This window comes from Loxodonta africana, chromosome 26 (genome assembly GCF_030014295.1).
Source record: "Loxodonta africana isolate mLoxAfr1 chromosome 26, mLoxAfr1.hap2, whole genome shotgun sequence".
NCBI classification, from domain to species: Eukaryota; Metazoa; Chordata; class Mammalia; order Proboscidea; family Elephantidae; genus Loxodonta; species Loxodonta africana.
In genome coordinates this window covers 44,848,224-44,865,827 of record NC_087367.1, presented here as the reverse complement: position 1 = coordinate 44,865,827, position 17,604 = coordinate 44,848,224, and the positions used below count along the sequence as shown (strand labels likewise).

Here is a 17,604-nt window from a genome sequence, read left to right as displayed (position 1 = left end):
TTGAGTGCCTACTATGAGCCAGACCCTGTATATAAATGAAATTAAACATTTTCTTCATGTTCAGTGTTTATGCTTACAACATAGAGTAAAGAAAAGTAGTTCTCCAAGGCTTATAAGGAAAAACAGTAGTCATCTGCCCCACCCCTCTGAACCTAGGGTTCTTGCTTCTCTGAAGCAATAATTTCAGTTGTTAACTGATTGTTTTGATATTCACTCCAAATTTCTAAATAACATGTTGTATTTCTTGATTTTTAATTTTAGGTATTACCCAAAGCCTTGCTACTGTGAAACATGAGGGCTTTTCCCTCTTACATACAATTTTCATTCCCTCATTCTGCCAGGATTGTATATCATAAGATGTTAAATATTTCTCACAGTTGAGTCAGATAATGTAACTATGATCAAACTTATTTCTTGTACAACTTTTTGTTGTCTCAAAATTAATTACTATCTGATTTTTATTTGCCTTTTTTATGTACCTAGCGTTGATTCTTCCTAAATTCTCTGACGCAAGTGTAAGTCTTCTTCATGTTCAGACATATCCAGCTCATCTATCCATTTTCTTTTTTTTCTATAAAGCCACTTTTCCTGTAGCTTGCCGTTTGCAAATATGGGTAGGTTACTCTTTAGGAAGGAGCCCTAGTGATGTAGTGGTTAAAAGCGCTGGGCTGCTAATGGAAAGGTCAGTGTGAGTCATAATTGACTTGATGGCAGTGGGTTAGAATTTTTTTTATATGGTGTTTATAAAGATACAGCAAGGTTGAAAATAAAAGAATATAGCATGCAAACACTTTAAATACAAAGACTGTCGTTCTATTCATAGCAGAAAAAAATACCTGAAGCAAAGAGCATTATGTGTCATAGTGATGAAATACAAAGTTTCAGAATATGTAACTGTAGCAGACATTCTTTGTGTCCTGTATCACATTGCCTTGGCCCTCTAATTTCATTTTAGATACAATAAAATCTGCGAAAGCCAAAACCTATGTAAGGTGGAAAGCTGTCAGAGAAGGAAAACGCAAATATTTTCCACTAAAACGAGTGATAGAAAAGCAATAAGACTGCATCCTGTCAAGGGCAGAAAACTTGCCAGACACAGAAGAATAAGGCAGTCCTGTTTAGCCCCGGCTCTCACAGGTTTCACTACGTTGTTGACAGCTCACTGCACACTGCTAGCATCCCACTGTACTTTGGCTTCTCTTTCTGGAGTTTTGGAAAATGGTTTAGGTGAAACCTGGAAGTCTGGGGAAGTTGACACTCTCCCAGGGCAGCCTTCAAGCAGCGAAGGGGCTGGACTCCCCAAATTCCTATTCCTTTGAGGAACAATCCCAAAACACATCTATTAACATCCATAATGTTTTCACTTTCTTGTTATTTTGACTCTACAACTCCTGTAGTAGGAAAAACTAGGTGTTCGTGAACTAGATGTCGTCTTCGTTAATAGTTAAATTCTCTCTTCTGTTTACTGATCAGTGACTTAATCAATGTAGCATAGAAATAAGTAATATAGTTCATTGAAACCTGAAGCTCTCATTTCTCCTCTTTAGTGTTAATGAGGTTTATTTTCTGGTAGGGTGAATTTTCTACATCATCGCTCTTAGTGTTTTTTCAGAATAGCTTTTCCAGAATATTTTTTACTCTTTGGGGACGGACTTTATTGCCAAGAAAATCTCATGGAGCACTTCTACACTGTAATACGTGGAGTTGCCATGAATCAGAATCAACTTGACAGCAGTGGTTTTGTTTGGGTTTGTGTGTGTGTTTGTGTAGCTATATTGATATCAGACTTACTTTACCTAGCGTGTTTTCAAGGCTTATCCATTTGTTTTTTGCATGTTTTATCAGAACTTCCTTTCTCTTTATGATTGAGTACTTTTCTATCATATGCATATTCTGCATCTTGATCATCTGTTCATTTTTTGATGGATACTTGGGGTTTTTCCACCAACTGTTATGAATTATGCTGCTATGAACATTGGTGTGCTCTCCTTTCATTTCTTTTGGGGATATACCTAGGAGTGGGAATTGCTAGGTCATATGATAATTCTATGTTTAACTTTCTGAGGGACCTCCAAACTTTTTCACAGTGGCTACACTATTTTTCATTCTCACCAGCAGTGCATGAGGGTTCTGATTTCTCCATAGCCTCATTAACACTTATTATCAGCTTTTTGATAATATGCACCCTAAAAACCAAAAAAGCCAAACCCGTTGCCATCGAGTCAATTCCTACTCACAGCCACCTTATAGGACAGAGTAGAACTGCCCCATAGGGATTCCAAAGAGCCCCTGGTGGGTTTGACCTGCCGACCTTTTGGTTAGTAGCTGTAGCTCTTAACCTCTATGCCCACCATCAGGGTTTCCATATATCTCGTTGTAGTTTTGATTTGCATTTCCCTATTTAGTTTTTTTTTTTTTTAATTAACCTTGAATATCTTTTCCTGTGCTTACTGGCCATTTGTATATCTTCTTTGGTGGATGTCTTCAAATCTTTTGCCCGTTTTTTTGTTTTGTCTTTTCGTTGTTGAGTTGTAGAAGTTTTTTATGTATTCTGGATACAAAACCATTATCTTATACATGATTTGCAAATATTTTCTCCCATTCTGTGGGTTTTCTTTTCGTTTAGTAATGTCCTTTGATGGGCAAAAATTTTTAATTTTGATTCAGTCCAGTTTATCAGTTTTTTCTTTCGTTGCTCGTGCTTTTGGTGTTATGTCTAAGAATCCATTGACAAATCCAAGGTCATGAAGATTTACCCTTATCTTCTAAAACTTTTATGGTTTTAGTTCTTATATTTAGGTCATTGACTCATAGGGTTGCTGCATGTCAGAATCGAGTCAACGGCAATGGGTTTTTGATCTGTTTTGAGTTAATTTTTATGTATGGAGTGATGTGGGATCTGACTTTATTCTTTTGCATGTGAATATCCAGTTTTCCCAGTACCATTTATTGAAGAGACTGTTCTTTCCCCGTTGAATGAACTTGGCACTCTTGTTAAAAATCAGTTGGCCATAGATGAATGGTTCTATTTCTGGATTCTGAATTGTATCCATTGGTTTATATTTCTGTGCTTATACCTTTGCCACATTGACTACTGTAGTTGTATAGTAAGTTTTAAAGTTGGGAAGTGTGAGTCCTCCAACTTTGTTACTCTTTTTCCAGATTGTTTTGGCTATTTGGGGGCCTCTTGCAATTCCATGTGAATTTTGGGGATTGGTTTTTTTATTTCTGCAAAGAAGGCTATAGGAATTTTGTTAGAGGTTGGATTGAATCTGTGTATCCCTCTAAACCAAAACCAAACCAAACTTGTTACTCTCAAGTGAGTTCCGACTCATACACCTTATAGGACAGAGGAGAACCGCCCCGTAGCATTTCTAAAGAGGAGCTGGTAGATTCCAACTGCTGACATTTTGGTTAGCAGCTGAGCTCTTAGCCGCTGTGCCACCAGGGCTCCGTATATCCCTGTAGGTAGTATTTAACAGTATTAAGTTTTCCTATCCACCAATACACGATATCTTTCCATTTGTTTAGATCTTTAATTTCTTTCAGCAGTGTTTTGTCATGTTCAGTGTACAAGTCTTTCACCTTCTTGGTTAAATTTATTCTTAGTTATTTTATTCTTTTAGATGCTATTGTAAATTGAATTATTTTCTTAATTTCCTTTTTAGATTGTTTGTTGTAGGTGTATAGAAACACAACTGATCTTGTATGTTGACTTAAATATTTTTTTAAAATTAGAGTTTTATCTTTCCAGTTTTTTTGACTATATTTATCCATTCTTCTAGTTTAAACTTCAGAATCATTTTTCAATAAAAAAAAAAAAACCCTACCAGTATTTTTATTAAATTCCATTTTTTTGTATTTTAAGTTTTATATATACATGTATATATATATGTTTTTATTGTGCTTTAAGTGAAAATTTATAATTCAAGTCTGTTTCTCATGTTGTTGTTAGGTGCTGTCGAGTCAGTTCCGACTCATAGCGACCCTGTGCACAACAGAACGAAACACTGCCCAGTCCTGAGCCATCCTTACAATCGTTGTTATGCTTGAGCTCACTGTTGCAGCCACTGTGTCAATCCACCTCATTGAGGGTCTTCCTCTTTTATGCTGACCCTGTACTCTGCCAAGCATGATGTCCTTCTCCAGGGACTGATCCATCCTGACAACATGTCCAAAGTATGTAAGACACAGTGTCGCCATCCTTGCTTCTAAGGAGCATTCTGGTTGTACTTCTTCCGGGACAGATTTGTTCATTCTTTTGGCAGTCCATAGTATATTCAATATTCTTCGCCAGCACCACAATTCAAAGGCATCAATTCTTCTTCGGTCTTCCTTATTCATTGTCCAGCTTTCACATGCATATGATGTAATTGAAAATACAATGGCTTGGGTCAGGAACACTTAGTCTTCTAGGTGACATCTTTGCCCTTCAACACTTTAAAGAGGTCCTTTGCAGCAGATTTACCCAATGCAATGCATCTTTTGATTTCTTGACTGCTGCTTCTGTGGCTGTTGATTGTGGATATAAATAAGATGAAATCCTTGACAACTTCAATCTTTTCTCCATTTATCATGATGTTGCTTTGAGGATTTTTGTTTTCTTTATGTTGAGGTGCAACCCATACTGAAGGCTGTGGTCTTTGATCTTCATTAGTAAGTGCTTCAAGTCCTCTTCACTTTCAGCAAGCAAGGTTTTGTCATCTGCATAACGCAGGTTGTTAATGAGTCTTCCTTCAGTCCTGATGCCACGTTCTTCTTCATATAGTCCACCATCTCAGATTATTTGCTCAGCATACGATTGAGTAGGTTGGGTGAAAGAATACAACCCTGACGCACACCTTTCCTGACTTTAAACCAATCAGCATCCCTTTGTTCTATCTGAACAACTGCCTCTTGATCTATGTAAAGGTTCCTCACGAGCGCAATTATGTGTTCTGGAATTCCCATTCTTCGCAGTGTTATCCATAATTTGCTATGATCCACACAGTCGAATGCCTTTGCACGGTCAATAAAACACAGGTAAACATCCTTCTGGTATTCTCTGCTTTCAGCTAGTATCCATCTGACATCAGCAATGGTTCCACGTCCTCTTTTGAAACTGGCCTGAATTTCTGGCAGCTCCTTGTCGATATACTGCTGCAGCCGCTTTTGAATGATCTTCAGCAAAATTTTGCTTGCGTGTGATACCAATGATATTGTTCTATAATTTCTGCATTCGGTTGGATCACCTGTCTTGGGAATAGGCATAAATATGGATCTCTTCCAGTCAGTTGGCCAGGAAGCTGTCTTCCATATTTCTTGGCATAGACGAGTGAGCACCTCCAGCGCTGCATCTGTTTGTTGAAACATCTCAATTGATATTCCATCAATTCCTGGAGCCTTGTTTATTGCCAATGCCTTCAGAGCAGCTTGGATTTATTCCTTCAGTACCATCGGTTCCTGATCATATGCCCCCCTCTTGAAATGGTTGAACATCGACTAATTCTTTTTGGTATAATGACTCTGTGTATTCCTTCCATCTTCTTTTGATGCTTCCTGCGTCGTTTAATATTTTCCCCATAGAATCCTTCACGGTTGCAACTCGAGGCTTGGATTTTTGCTTCAGTTCTTTCAGCTTGAGAAACGCCAAGTGTGTTCTTCCCTTTTGGTTTTCCATCTCCAGCTCATTGCACATGTTATTATAATACTTTACTTTGTGTTCTCATGACGTCCTTTGAAATCTTCTGCTCAGTTCTTTTACTTCATCAATTCTTCCTTTTGCTTTAGCTGCTTGACGTTCAAGAGCAAGTTTCAGGGTCTCCTCTGACATCCATCTTGGTCTTTTCTTTCTTTCCTGTCTTTTCAGTGACCTCTTGCTTTCTTCATGGATGATGTCCTTGATGTCATTCCACAACTCGTCTGGTCTTCGGCCACTAGTGTTCAATGCATCAAATCTACTTTTCAGATGGTCTCTAAATTCAGGTGGGATATACTGAAGGTCATATTTTGGCTCTCGTGGACTTGCTCTGATTTTCTTCCATTTCAACTTGAACTTGCATATGAGCAATTGATGGTCTGTTCCACAGTCGGCCCCTGGCCTTGTTCTTGTTGATGATATTGAGCTTTTCCACAGATGTAGTCAATTTGATTTCTGTGCATTCCATCTGGTGAGGTCCATGTATATAGTCGCTGTTTATGTTGGTGAAAGACGGTATTTGCAGTGAAGAAGTCGTTGGTCTTGCAAAATTCTATCATTCAATCTCCAGCATTGTTTCTATCACCAAGGCCATATTTTCCAACTACCAATCCTTCTTCTTTGTTTCCATCTTTTGCATTCCAATCACCAGTAATTATCAATGCATCTTGATTGCATGTTCGATCAATATCAGACTGCAGTGGCTGATAAAAATCTTCTATTTCTTCATCTTTGGCCCTAGTGGTTGGTACGTAAATTTGAATAATAGTTGTATTAACTGGTCTTCCTTGTAGGTATATGGATATTATCCTGTCACTGACAGCGTCGTACTTCAGAATAGATCTTGAAAGGTTTTTTTTGACGATGAATGTAATACCATTCCTCTTCAGGTTGTCATTCCCAGCATGGTAGACTATATGTATGTTTCTTATACAAAAACTTATACACACATTGTTATGTGACCCTAGTTGCTCTCCCTATAATGTGACAGCACACTCCTCCTCTCCACCCTATATTTCCAATGTCCACTCAACAAGCTCCTGTCCGCCTCTGCCTTCTCATCTTGCCTCCAGACAGGAGCTGCCCACTTAGTCTCATGTGTCTACTTGAGCTAAGAAGCAAACTATTCACCAATATCATTTTATGTCTTATTGTCCAGTCTAATCTTTGTCTGAAGAGTTCGCTTTGGGAATGGTTTTAGTTTTGGGTTTACAGAGAGTCCGAGGGCCATGTCCTTTGGGATCCTTCCAGTCTCAGTGAGACCATTAAGTCTGGTCTTTTTACTAGAATTTGAGTTCTGCACCCCACTATTCTCCTGCTCCATCAGGGACTCTCTGTTATGTTCCCTGTCAGGGCAGTCATTGTTGGTAGCCAGGCACCATCTAGTTCTTCTGGTCTCAGGCTGATGGAGTCTCTGGTTCATGTGGCCCTTTTGTCTCTGGGGCTAATATTTCCCTTGTGTCTTTGGTGTTCTTCATTCTTCTTTGTTCCAGGTGGGTTGGGACCAGTTGATGCATCTTAGATGGCCACTTGCTAGCTTTTAAGACCCCAGATGCCTCTCACCAAAGTGGGATGCAGAACATTTTCTTAATAAACTTTGTCATGCCATTTGACCTAGATATCCCCTGAAACCATGGTCCCCAGACCCCTGCCCCTGCTACCCTGTTCCTTAAAGTGTTTGGTTGTATTCAGGAACCTTCTTAGCTTTTGGTTTAGTCCAGTTGTGCTGACTTCCCCTATATTGTGTGTTGTCCTTCCCTTCTTCTAAAATAATTCTTTTCTACTATCTAATTAGTAAATACCGCTCTCCCTCCCTCCCCACCCTGGTAACCATCAAAGAATGTTTTCTTCGGTGTTTAAACCTTTTTCTTGAGTTCTTATAATAGTGGTCTCATACAATATTTGTCCTTCTGTGACTAATTTGACTCAGCATAATGCCTTCCAGATTCATCCATGTTATGAGATGTTTCACAGATTCACTCTTGTTCTTTATCATTGCGTAGTACTCCATTGTGTGAATATACCATAATTTGTTTATCTGTTTGACTGTCGATGGGCACCTAGGTTGTTTCCACATTTTTGCTATTGTGAACAGTGCTGCAGTGAACATGGGTGTGTGTATCTGTTCATGTGAGGGCTCTTATTTCTGTAGGATATATTCCAAGGAGTGGGATTGCTGGATCGTATTGTAGTTGTATTTTAAGTTTTAAGAAAGCGCCAAATCTATTTCCAAAGTGGTTGTACCATTTTACATTCCCACCAGCAGTGTATAAGTATTCCAGACTTTCCACAACCTCTCCAGCATTTATTATTTCGTGTATTTTGGATTAATGCTAGCCTTGTTGGGGTGAGATGGTGTCTCATTTTAGTTTTAATTACATTTGTCTGGTGGCTAATGATTGTGAGCATTTCCTCATGTATCTGGTAGCTGCCTGAATGTCTTTTTTGGTGAAGTGCATGTTCATATCCTTTGCCCATTTTTTAATTGGGTTATTTGTCTTTTTGTTGTTGAGGTTTTCCAGTATCTTACAGATTTTAGAGATTAGACGCTGATCAGATTTGTCGTAGCCAAAAATTTTTTCCCAGTCTGTAGATTGTCTTTTTACCCTTTTGGTGAAGTCTTTGGATGAGCATAAGTCTTTGATTTTTAGGAGCTCCCAGTTATCTAGTTTCTCTTCTGATGTTTGTGCATTGTTAGTAATGTTTCATAAACTGTTGATGCATGTATTAGGGCTCTGAGCATTGCTCCTATATTTTCTTCCATGATCTTTATCATTTTAGATTTTATATTTAGGTCTTTGATCCATTTGGAGTTAGTTTTTGTGCACGGTGTGAGGTTTCATCTTTTTGTAGATGGATATCCAGTTATGCCAGCACCATTTGTTAAAGAGACTTCCTTTCCCTGATTCACAGACTTGGGCCTTTGTCAAATACCAGCTGCTCATAAGTGGATGAATTTATGTCTGGATTCTCAATTCTGTTCCCTTGGTCTGTGTATCTATTGTTGTACCAGTACCAGGCTGTTTTGACTACTGTGGCGGTATGAAAAAAAAAACCAAACCCAGTGCCGTCGAGTCGATTCTGACTCATAGCAACCCTATAGGACAGAGTAGAATTGCCCCATAGAGTTTCCAAGGAGCACCTGGCAGATTTGAACTGCCAACCCTTTGGTTAGCAGATGTAGCACTTAACCACTAAGCTACCAGGGTTTCCTTGTGGCGGTATAACAGGTTCTAAAATCAGGTAGTGTGAGCCCTCCCATTTTTTTTTTCCTTCTTTTTCAGTAATGCTTTCCTTATCTGGGGCCTCTTGCCCTTCCAACTGAAGTGGTGATTTGTTTCTCTGTCTAATTAAAAAATGCCATTGGAATTTGGATCAGAATTGCATTCTTTCTATAGATTGCTTTGAGTAGAATAGGCATTTTCATAATGTGAGTCTTCCTATCCATGAGCAAGGTATATTTTTCCACATATGTAGATCTCTTTTGGTTTCTTGCAGTAGTATCTTGTAGTTTTCTTTGTATAGGTCTTTTATGTCTCCGGTTAGATTTATTCCTAGGTATTTTATCTTCTTGGGGGCTATTGTAAATGGTATTGATTTGGTGATTTCCTTTTCGACGTTGTCTTTGTTAGTGTAGAAGAATCCAACTGATTTTTGTATGTTTGTCTTGTATCCTTATACTTTGCTGAACTCTTTTATTTGTTCCAGTAGTTTTCTTGTGAATTCTTTCAGGTTTTCTGTGTATGAGATCATTTCATCTGCAGATAGAGATACTTCTTCCTTACCAACTTGGATGCCCTTTATTTCTCTTTCTAGCCTAATTGCTCTGGCTAGGACCTCCAGCACAATGTTGAATAAAAGTGGTGATAAAGGGCATCCTTGTCTGGCTCCAGTTTTCAGTGGGAATGCTTTCAGACTGTCTCCGTTTAGGTTGATGTTGGCTTTTGGTTTGTATAAATACCCTTTTTTCTGTTGAGAATTTCCCTTCTATTCCTATTTTGCTGAGAGTTTTTATCATGAATGGGTGTTGGACTTCGTCAAATACCTTTTCTGCGTCAATCGATAAGATCTTGTGGTTCTTGTCTTCTGTTTTATTTATGTGATGGATTACATTGATTGTTTTTCCAATGTTGAACCATCCCTGTATTCCTGGTATGAATCCCACTTGATCATGATGAAATATTTTTTTTGTATGTTGTTGAATTCTATTGGCTGGAAATTTGTTGAGGATTTTTGCATCTAAGTTCATGAGGGATGTTGGTCTAAATTTTCTTTTTTTGTGGTGTCTTTACCTAGTTTTGGTATCAGGATATGCTGGTTTCATAGAATGAATTTGGGAGTATTCCATCCATTTCTATGCTCTGAAATACCTTTAGTAATAGTGGTGTTAACTCTTCTGTGAAAATTAGCAGAATTTTCCAGTAAAGCTGCCAGGGCTTTTTTTTGTTGCCTTTTTAAAAATTACCTTTTCAACCTCTTCTTTTGTTACAGATTTATTTAGTTGTTCTATCTCTGTGTTTAGGTTTTTTACCTCTGTGTTAGTTTAGGTAGGTAGTGTGTTTCTAGGAATTCATCCATTTCTTCTAGGTTTTCAAATTTGTTAGACTACAGTTTTTCATAGTATTCTGTTATGATTCTTTTAATTTCAGTTGAGTGTCCTGTGACATCGCCCATCTCCTTTCTTATTTGGATTATTTGCTTCCTCTCCTGATTTTTTTTTTTTTTTTTGGTCAGTTTGGCCAGTGGCTTATTGATTTTGTTGATCCTTTCGAAGAACTAGCTTTTGGTCTTGTTAACTCTTTCAATTGTTTTTCTGTTCTGTATTTCACTTAATTTGGCTCTAATTTTTATTATTTGCTTTCTCCTGGTGCCCTAGGGCTTCTTTTGCTGCTCTTTCATTTATTTATTTATTATCGTACTTTAGTTGAAGCTTTATGAAACAAACTAGTTTCTCATTGAACAGTTAATACACGTATTGTTTTATGACATTGGTTAACAACCCCACAATATGTCAACACTCTACCTTCCTTTTTTTTTTTTTATTAACTTTTATTAAGCTTCAAGTGAACGTTTACAAATCCAATCAGTCTGTCACATATAAGTTTGCATACATCTTACTCCCTACTCCCACCTGCTCTTCCCCTATTGAGTCAGCCCTTTCAGTCTCTCCTTTCTTGACAATTTTGCCAGCTTCCCTCTCTCTCTATCCTCCCATCCCCCCTCCAGACAAGAGCTGCCAACACACTCTCAAGTGTCCACCTGATATAATTAGCTCACTCTTCATCAGCATCTCTCTCCCACCCGCTGACCAGTCCCTTTCATGTCTGATGAGTTGTCTTCGGGGATGGTTCCTGTCCTGTGCCGACAGAAGGTCTGGGGAGCATGGCCGCCAGGATTCCTCTAGTCTCAGTCAGACCATTAAGTATGGTCTTTTTGTGAGAATTTGGGGTCTGCATTCCACTGATCTCCTGTTCCCTCAGGAGTTCCCTGTTGTGCTCCCTGTCAGGGCAGTCACTGATTGTGGCCGGGCACCAACTAGTTCTTCTGGTCTCAGGATGATGTAGGTCTCTGGTTCGTGTGGCCCTTTCTGTCTCTTGGGCTCCTAGTTGTCGTGTGACCTTGGTGTTCTTCATTTTCCTTTGCTCCAGGTGGGTTGAGACCAATTGATGCATCTTAGATGGCCGCTTGTTAGCCTTTAAGACCCCAGACGCCACATTTCAAAGTGGGATGCAGAATGTTTTCATAATAGAATTATTTTGCCAATTGACATAGAAGTCCCCTCAAACCATGGTCCCCAAACCCCCGCCCTTGCTCCGCTGACCTTTGAAGCATTCATTTTATCCCAGAAACTTCACTCTACCTTCTTGACCTTGGGTTCCATTTTACCAGCTTTCCTGTTCCCTTCTGCCTTCTAGTCCCTTGCCCCTTGGCTGCTGTGCCCCTTTAGTGTTGTTTTATTTTATGGGCCTGTCTGATCTTTGGCTGAAGTGTGAACCTCAAACGTGACTTCATTACTGAGCTAAAAGGGTGTCTGGGGGGCCATACTCTCGGGGTTTCTCCAGTATCTTTCAGACCATTAAGTCTGGACTTTGTGAGTTAGAATTTTGTTCTAAATTTTCCTCCAGCTCTGTCTGGGACCCTCTATTGTGATCCCTGTCAGGCCGTTCTCTTTTTATTTATTCGAGTTGTAGGGTTAATTCTTTGATTTTGGCCCTTTCTTCTTTTTGGATGTGTGCATTTATTGCTATAAATTGACCTCTGACACTGCTTTTGCTGTTTTCCAAAGGTTCTGGTAGGACATGTTTTCATTCTCATTTGATTCTATGAATTTCTTTATTCTGCCCTTAATTTCTTCTATATAACCCAGTGCTTTTTGAGCAAGGTGTTGAGTTTCCATGTATTTGATTTTTTTTTTTTCCTTGCCTTTTCTGTTATTTATTTCTACTGTTATGGCTTTATGGTCAGAAATGATACTTTGTAATATTTCAGTGTTTTGGATTCTGTTAAGGCTTGCTTTATGGCACAATATATCGTCTATTCTGGAGAGTGTTCCATGTGTGTTGGAAAAGAAAGTATACTTGGCTGCTTTTGGGTGGAGTGTTCTGTGTATGTCTGTGAGATGAGTTGGTTGACTGTGGCATTTAGATCATCCGTGTCTTTATTGAGCTTCTTTCTGGATGTTCTGTCCTCCGTCGAAAGTGGTGTGTTGAAGTTTCCTAATATTATTGTGGAGCTGTCTATTTCCCTTTTCAATGCCGTTAGCATTTGTTTTATGTATTTGGGTGTGTACATATTTATTATGGTTATGTCCTCCTGAAGTATTGACACTTTAATCGTTATATAGCATCCTTCCTTATCCTTTGTGGTGGATTTTACTTTAAAAAGTCTTATTTTGTCAGAAATTAATATAATTAATATAGCTGCTCTTGTTCCTTTTGCATCGTTGTTTGCTTGAAATATTTTTTTCCATCCTTCAGGTTTTAGTTTGTTTGTGTCTTTAAGTCTAAGGTGTGTCTCTTGCAGGCAGCATATAGACAGATCGTGTTTTTTATCCATTCTGCCACTCACTGTCTCTTTATTGGTGCATTTAGCCTATTGACATTTGGCGTAATTATTGATAGGTATGAGTTTGTTTTTTTTTTTATGAGTTTAGTGCTGTCAGTTTGACGTCTTTTTTGTGTATTTGTTGTTGACAGTTTCTTTGTTCCACATAATTTTCTGTGCTGAGTTGTTTTTCTTTGTATGTTTTCTTTTCCTCTCTTTTATTGTTGTTGATTTTGTATTTGCTCAGCCTTTACTGTTTTTCTTGTTTTTTATTTTGGTGTGTAGGATTGTTAATTTCCTTTGTGGTTATCTTAATATTTCTCCCTATTTTTCTAAGTTTAACCCAATCTTTTATTTCTCTATCACCTTGACTTCCTCTGTATATGAAAGATGTATGACTACATATTTTAGTCCCTCTTTTTATTTTTATTTTTTATTTTATTGTTTTAACGTTGTCGTCTTTTATATAATGATGTCTCTATTTCCCTGTTTTGAGCATTTTAGCTTTGGTACATTTTTGTGATTTCAGTATCTGGATTTATATCTAGTTGCTCTGTCCCATGTTCTAGTCTCATGTTGTTATCTGATATTTTTTATTTTCTAACTGGAGGACTCTCTTAAGTATTCCTTGTAATTTTGGTTTGATTTTTGTAAATTTCTAAAATTCTGTGTATCTGGAAATGCCTTAATTTTGCCGTCATACTTGAGTGACAGTTTTGCTGGGTATATAATTCTTGACTGGCAGGTTTTATATATGTCATCCTATTGCCCTCTTGACTGCACGGTTTCTGGTGAGTAGACTGAGCTTAGTCTTATTGACTCTCCTTTGTAGATGACTTTTTGTTTATCCCTAGCCACTCTTAAAGTATTCTCTGTATCTTTGGTTTTGGCAAGTTGATAATAATATGTTTTGGTGGCTTTTGCGGGGGGGGATGTACCCTGTGTGGGGTTCAGTGAGCATTTTGGATAGGTAGCTTCTCATTTTCCACGATATCAGGGAAGTTTTCTGCCAACAAATCTTCAACAATTCTCTCTGTATTTTTTGTTGTCCCTCCCTGTTCTGGCACTCCAATTACTTGTAGGTTATTCCACTTGATTGAGCCCCACAGAATTCTTAGGGTTTTCTCATTTTTTTTCAATTGTTTAATTTGAGTTTTTCTCAAAAAAGTTGGCATCAAGTGCTTTTTCTTCAATCTCACTAATTCTGATTTTCATTGCCTCAGTTCTCCTCCCATGACTTCCTGTTGAGTTGTATAATTCTGAAATTTTATTGTCAATCTTCTCGATTTCTGTTTGCTGTCTCTCTATGGATTCTTGCAGCCTATTAAATTTGTCATTATGCTCTTCTCTAATCTTCTTAAGTTCCTCTGTTGCTTTGTCTCTGTGCTGCTTGGCTTGTTCTGCATTTTGCCTGATCTCCTTCCTGATTTCTTGAAGAGTTCTGTATATTAATCTTTTGTATGCTACCTCCAGTAATTCCAGGAAGTTATCTTCATCTGGAAGATTCCTTGATTCTTTGTTTTGGAAGTTTGCTGAAGCTGTCATGGTCTTCCTCTTTATGTAATTTGATAATGACTGTTGTCTCTGAGCCATCAGTAAGTTATTGTATTTATTTATTTCATGTTTGCTTACTGTGTCCTAGCTTCTTCGTTTTGGTATGCTCAAATAGGTTACTTGAGTGAGCTAGTTTGATTAATGGCACCTTTGAAGCTGTAACATCCTGTCACCAGGTGGTGAGTGCTGTTACTAGGTATGTCAGCCCAGGAGTCCATTTGCTTTTCTTGTATGGATTCAGCTCAGGTCCAGGTGGTTGGTCACCAAGTGTGTGGTGCAGGCTCTCACCTACAGTCCTAGACAAGCAGGGGTGATTGATGTAGGCACAGATATCTGTCTACAGTAGGGGGTCATGTGCTGAGCATAGCAGGAAGCTGACCGCCTCCCTGGAGTGTCTGTGAGAAAAGCATGTCCCTGTTCCCTAGAGTGTATAGGTGGATGGGTTTTGTAGCCAGAGTATGGGCACCCAGTGCTGTTGGCTCTGCAGACTGGAAGGCAGCACTTATTCTTGGACCCCTGTCGTGTGTGGCTAGGTGGCATGGGCAGAGCCAGCAGTCCTCAGGCCCCTGATATGGGTAGGTGAGGACCCTACTTAATAGGCAGAGCAGTGTCAAATGTCACAAACCTACCTGTCCACCCTAGAGCTGAAACTGTTGAAGTTAGACCTCAGATATGTACCCTGTTGTACTGTGCTGATGAGGACCTATGCTTTTGAAATGGGCCCAGACAAGTCTGTGCAGGGGTGAAAGGCATTCAGAGTCCATGGATCTCTCTTGCCTATGCCTAGGCAAAGAAGCTGTTTCTGCCCTGAGTTTTGGCATAGGGGAGCCAGCAGATTATTTTTTCCCTGTTTATTAATTTGTTCCCTCCCCAAGGCCAGGAGACTGGCTCAGGGAGTGCAATGGGTCCTACTTCTGGCCCAGAGAATGTGGCTATCACTGAAGCTGGCTTGGGACCTGGTGCAGAGTGGTGAGGAGTCCGGTTAATGGGAGGGAGGTTTTTCCCAAAGGGGTACTTTTTGATCTGCGTGGTAGATTAGACGCATATACTTATCTTTTGCCGATTGAGTGCCACTTATGAATAGGCCCTTCGCTGCTTGGCCTCTCCTGATGTGGAAAATGTGTCCTAAATGCCACTGCTTGCCTCACTGCTGGTGGCAGTCAGTGCTGGCTTGCAGGGGGCCAGTTCCTGCCAGGTCAGGTCTGGCAACTACCTGCTGCTTCTGAACCGCCTTCTCCCCCCCCCCCCCCCGCTCAGTCCGATTCCTCAACTTTGCCTTAGATATTCAGATCTCCTCAATTGTCATATATAATTGATTCATTCGTTTTTTCAGGTCTTTGTTGTTAGAGGGACCACAGGAGTGTCTGAGTACTCTGCCATCTTGGCCCCACCCACAAATTGCATTATTTGTTGTGGTTGAGATACCTGCCTCCTGTTCCCTGTTCTTCATTTCTGGCCCCTGCTTATTATTAATGAATGGAGTTCTAACTTGTTATCAAGAGGTGTAGAGAAATATTGAATGAGGTGAGGGCTAGGTATGAAGTAGCTGTGGCTGATAAGAAACCATTGAAAAACAGGTTAGGATAACTTTCTTACTCTTATGAGTGAGGCTGGTTTCCCTAAAGTAAGGTAAATGGCAAAGCGGGTACAAACCTCCTATTGTCTTTGTCTGGCATTACTATTCTGCACTTTGATTTATTGAAATTATTCTTGAAATCTGGTAGATTTTCGTTGTCTTCTTAGTTTCCAAGGTTCTTAAAACCTTTCACTTCTTTCATGAGGTATTTGATGAAAATGGTTTAGGAGAACAAATCAGACGGTGAGAGCAAGTTCCCACCTCTTTCCTTTTTTTTGGCAGTGTTACGAATTATTAAAGTAACTAGATAATTGACTTCCTGAGGAGTGGGCTATTACTGTATATGAGAGCTTGTGTTTATGGATAAGTTCAAAGGTCATTTCCTATTTTTGTGTTTCAGGGATATTGCTTCAATGCAAATAATGAAAAATGCTACCATTTATCTGCTTTTAGGTTGGAATATTGCGTCAGCAGGTAGAAGAACATGAAAAAGTCAAGCAAGAAATGGCCATGGGGTATAAGCAAGAGTTAATGAAACTACATGAAGAAGTGAGATTTTAATTCTGTTATATGTTTTGTAATTCTGTCTCTTTAACCCTTTGAGAATTTTGTTAATGAGCCATTTTCTTCTTCATAAAGTGGGGAATACATAGTCCTTGGGAGGTTCAGGAGTGAAAATATATTTTTCTGTTAAGTCCAGAAAAAGAATTTTGCTAATTATATGTTAGATGCTATCTGGAACAGGGATTCTCAAATGTGTTTCTTGATTGAGTACCTGAAAGAAATAGAGCTAATTTTGTATAATACTGTAAAATATTTATACCAAAAGCTTATGTTTAAAATTTTAATTTTTGATTTAAATCAGTGGCTGTATTTTAAATAATGGAGGATCCAAAGCTTTAAAACACATTTTATGGTAAAAACCCTAAAAGAAGAAAATTTTATTAACTCAATTTTATTCCTCAGATTGGGAAGAAACTGCTTTTATTTTGTTTTAATTCCAAAGGATTCATCTGCTTATTGAATTCATCTGCTTATTTCAGATGGGCATGGCTCAAGAACTACAGCTCTAAAGGAAAGAGAAAGAGTTTTTATTTGCTGCTTTATTTTGTGTGTGTGTGTGTGTGTGTGTGTAGGTGGGGGAACGTTCGTAAGCTCAAGGCTATTGTAATAAGTTTTGTTTAAAGAATTATTTTTCTTCTACTCATAATATGTCTTTTCTTGTCCTTATTTTCCATGTGTAGTTTTTAGTTTTGTTCTGTATTTTAGTTTGCAAATCTAACATGTTCTCAATCTGTTTTTAATAGTACTATTTAGCAGTTGCTCTGGCTTTATTTATAATTCCAGTTTGTCCCATTACCACTGTTTATAAATTCTTAAATTGTAATTGTAGAAATAACTGTCTCTACAGTTAGGCAGACTGAAGAGAAGCTATGAAAAGCTACAAAAAAAGCATATAAGAGACTCCAGAGGAAACTCCAAAAATCACAGGGAGGATCGGTGTGAAATTGAGAGGTTAACTGGAAAAATTGAGGTATGTTTATAGTAATAAGTTGTTCGTAGTGAGTGTCAGTCTTCATGTAGGAAAATGCTGTTTCTAATAGTGCTACTTCCTAAAACCAATTTTCTACCGTCTCCAGGACTGCCACTGAGCTATTTGAAAGGGGGGTGGTGACCTAGCGTATATCGTATCATCATCTGGCTCCCTGTGCTTACTAGCTATAAGTAATTTTGAACAGGGCAGTCCCACACT

The 17,604-nt window shown here is 38.7% G+C and overlaps 1 protein-coding gene across 8 annotated transcripts in view; it reads left to right on the top strand.

Moving 5' to 3' along the window:
• Positions 1–17,604, top strand: part of CEP63 (centrosomal protein 63) — a 79,037-nt gene that overhangs the window by 14,821 nt on the left and 46,612 nt on the right. For all 8 annotated transcript variants that reach the window (XR_010319493.1, XM_023538827.2, XM_023538825.2 and 5 more), the window contains exons 4-5: positions 16,305–16,400; positions 17,263–17,385. Coding sequence is in view for 7 of the 8 variants with exons in the window: in XM_023538827.2 (XP_023394595.2) it covers positions 16,305–16,400; positions 17,263–17,385 (219 nt within the window). In the remaining variant the exon portion in view is untranslated. The remainder of the gene's footprint in view (positions 1–16,304; positions 16,401–17,262; positions 17,386–17,604) is intronic.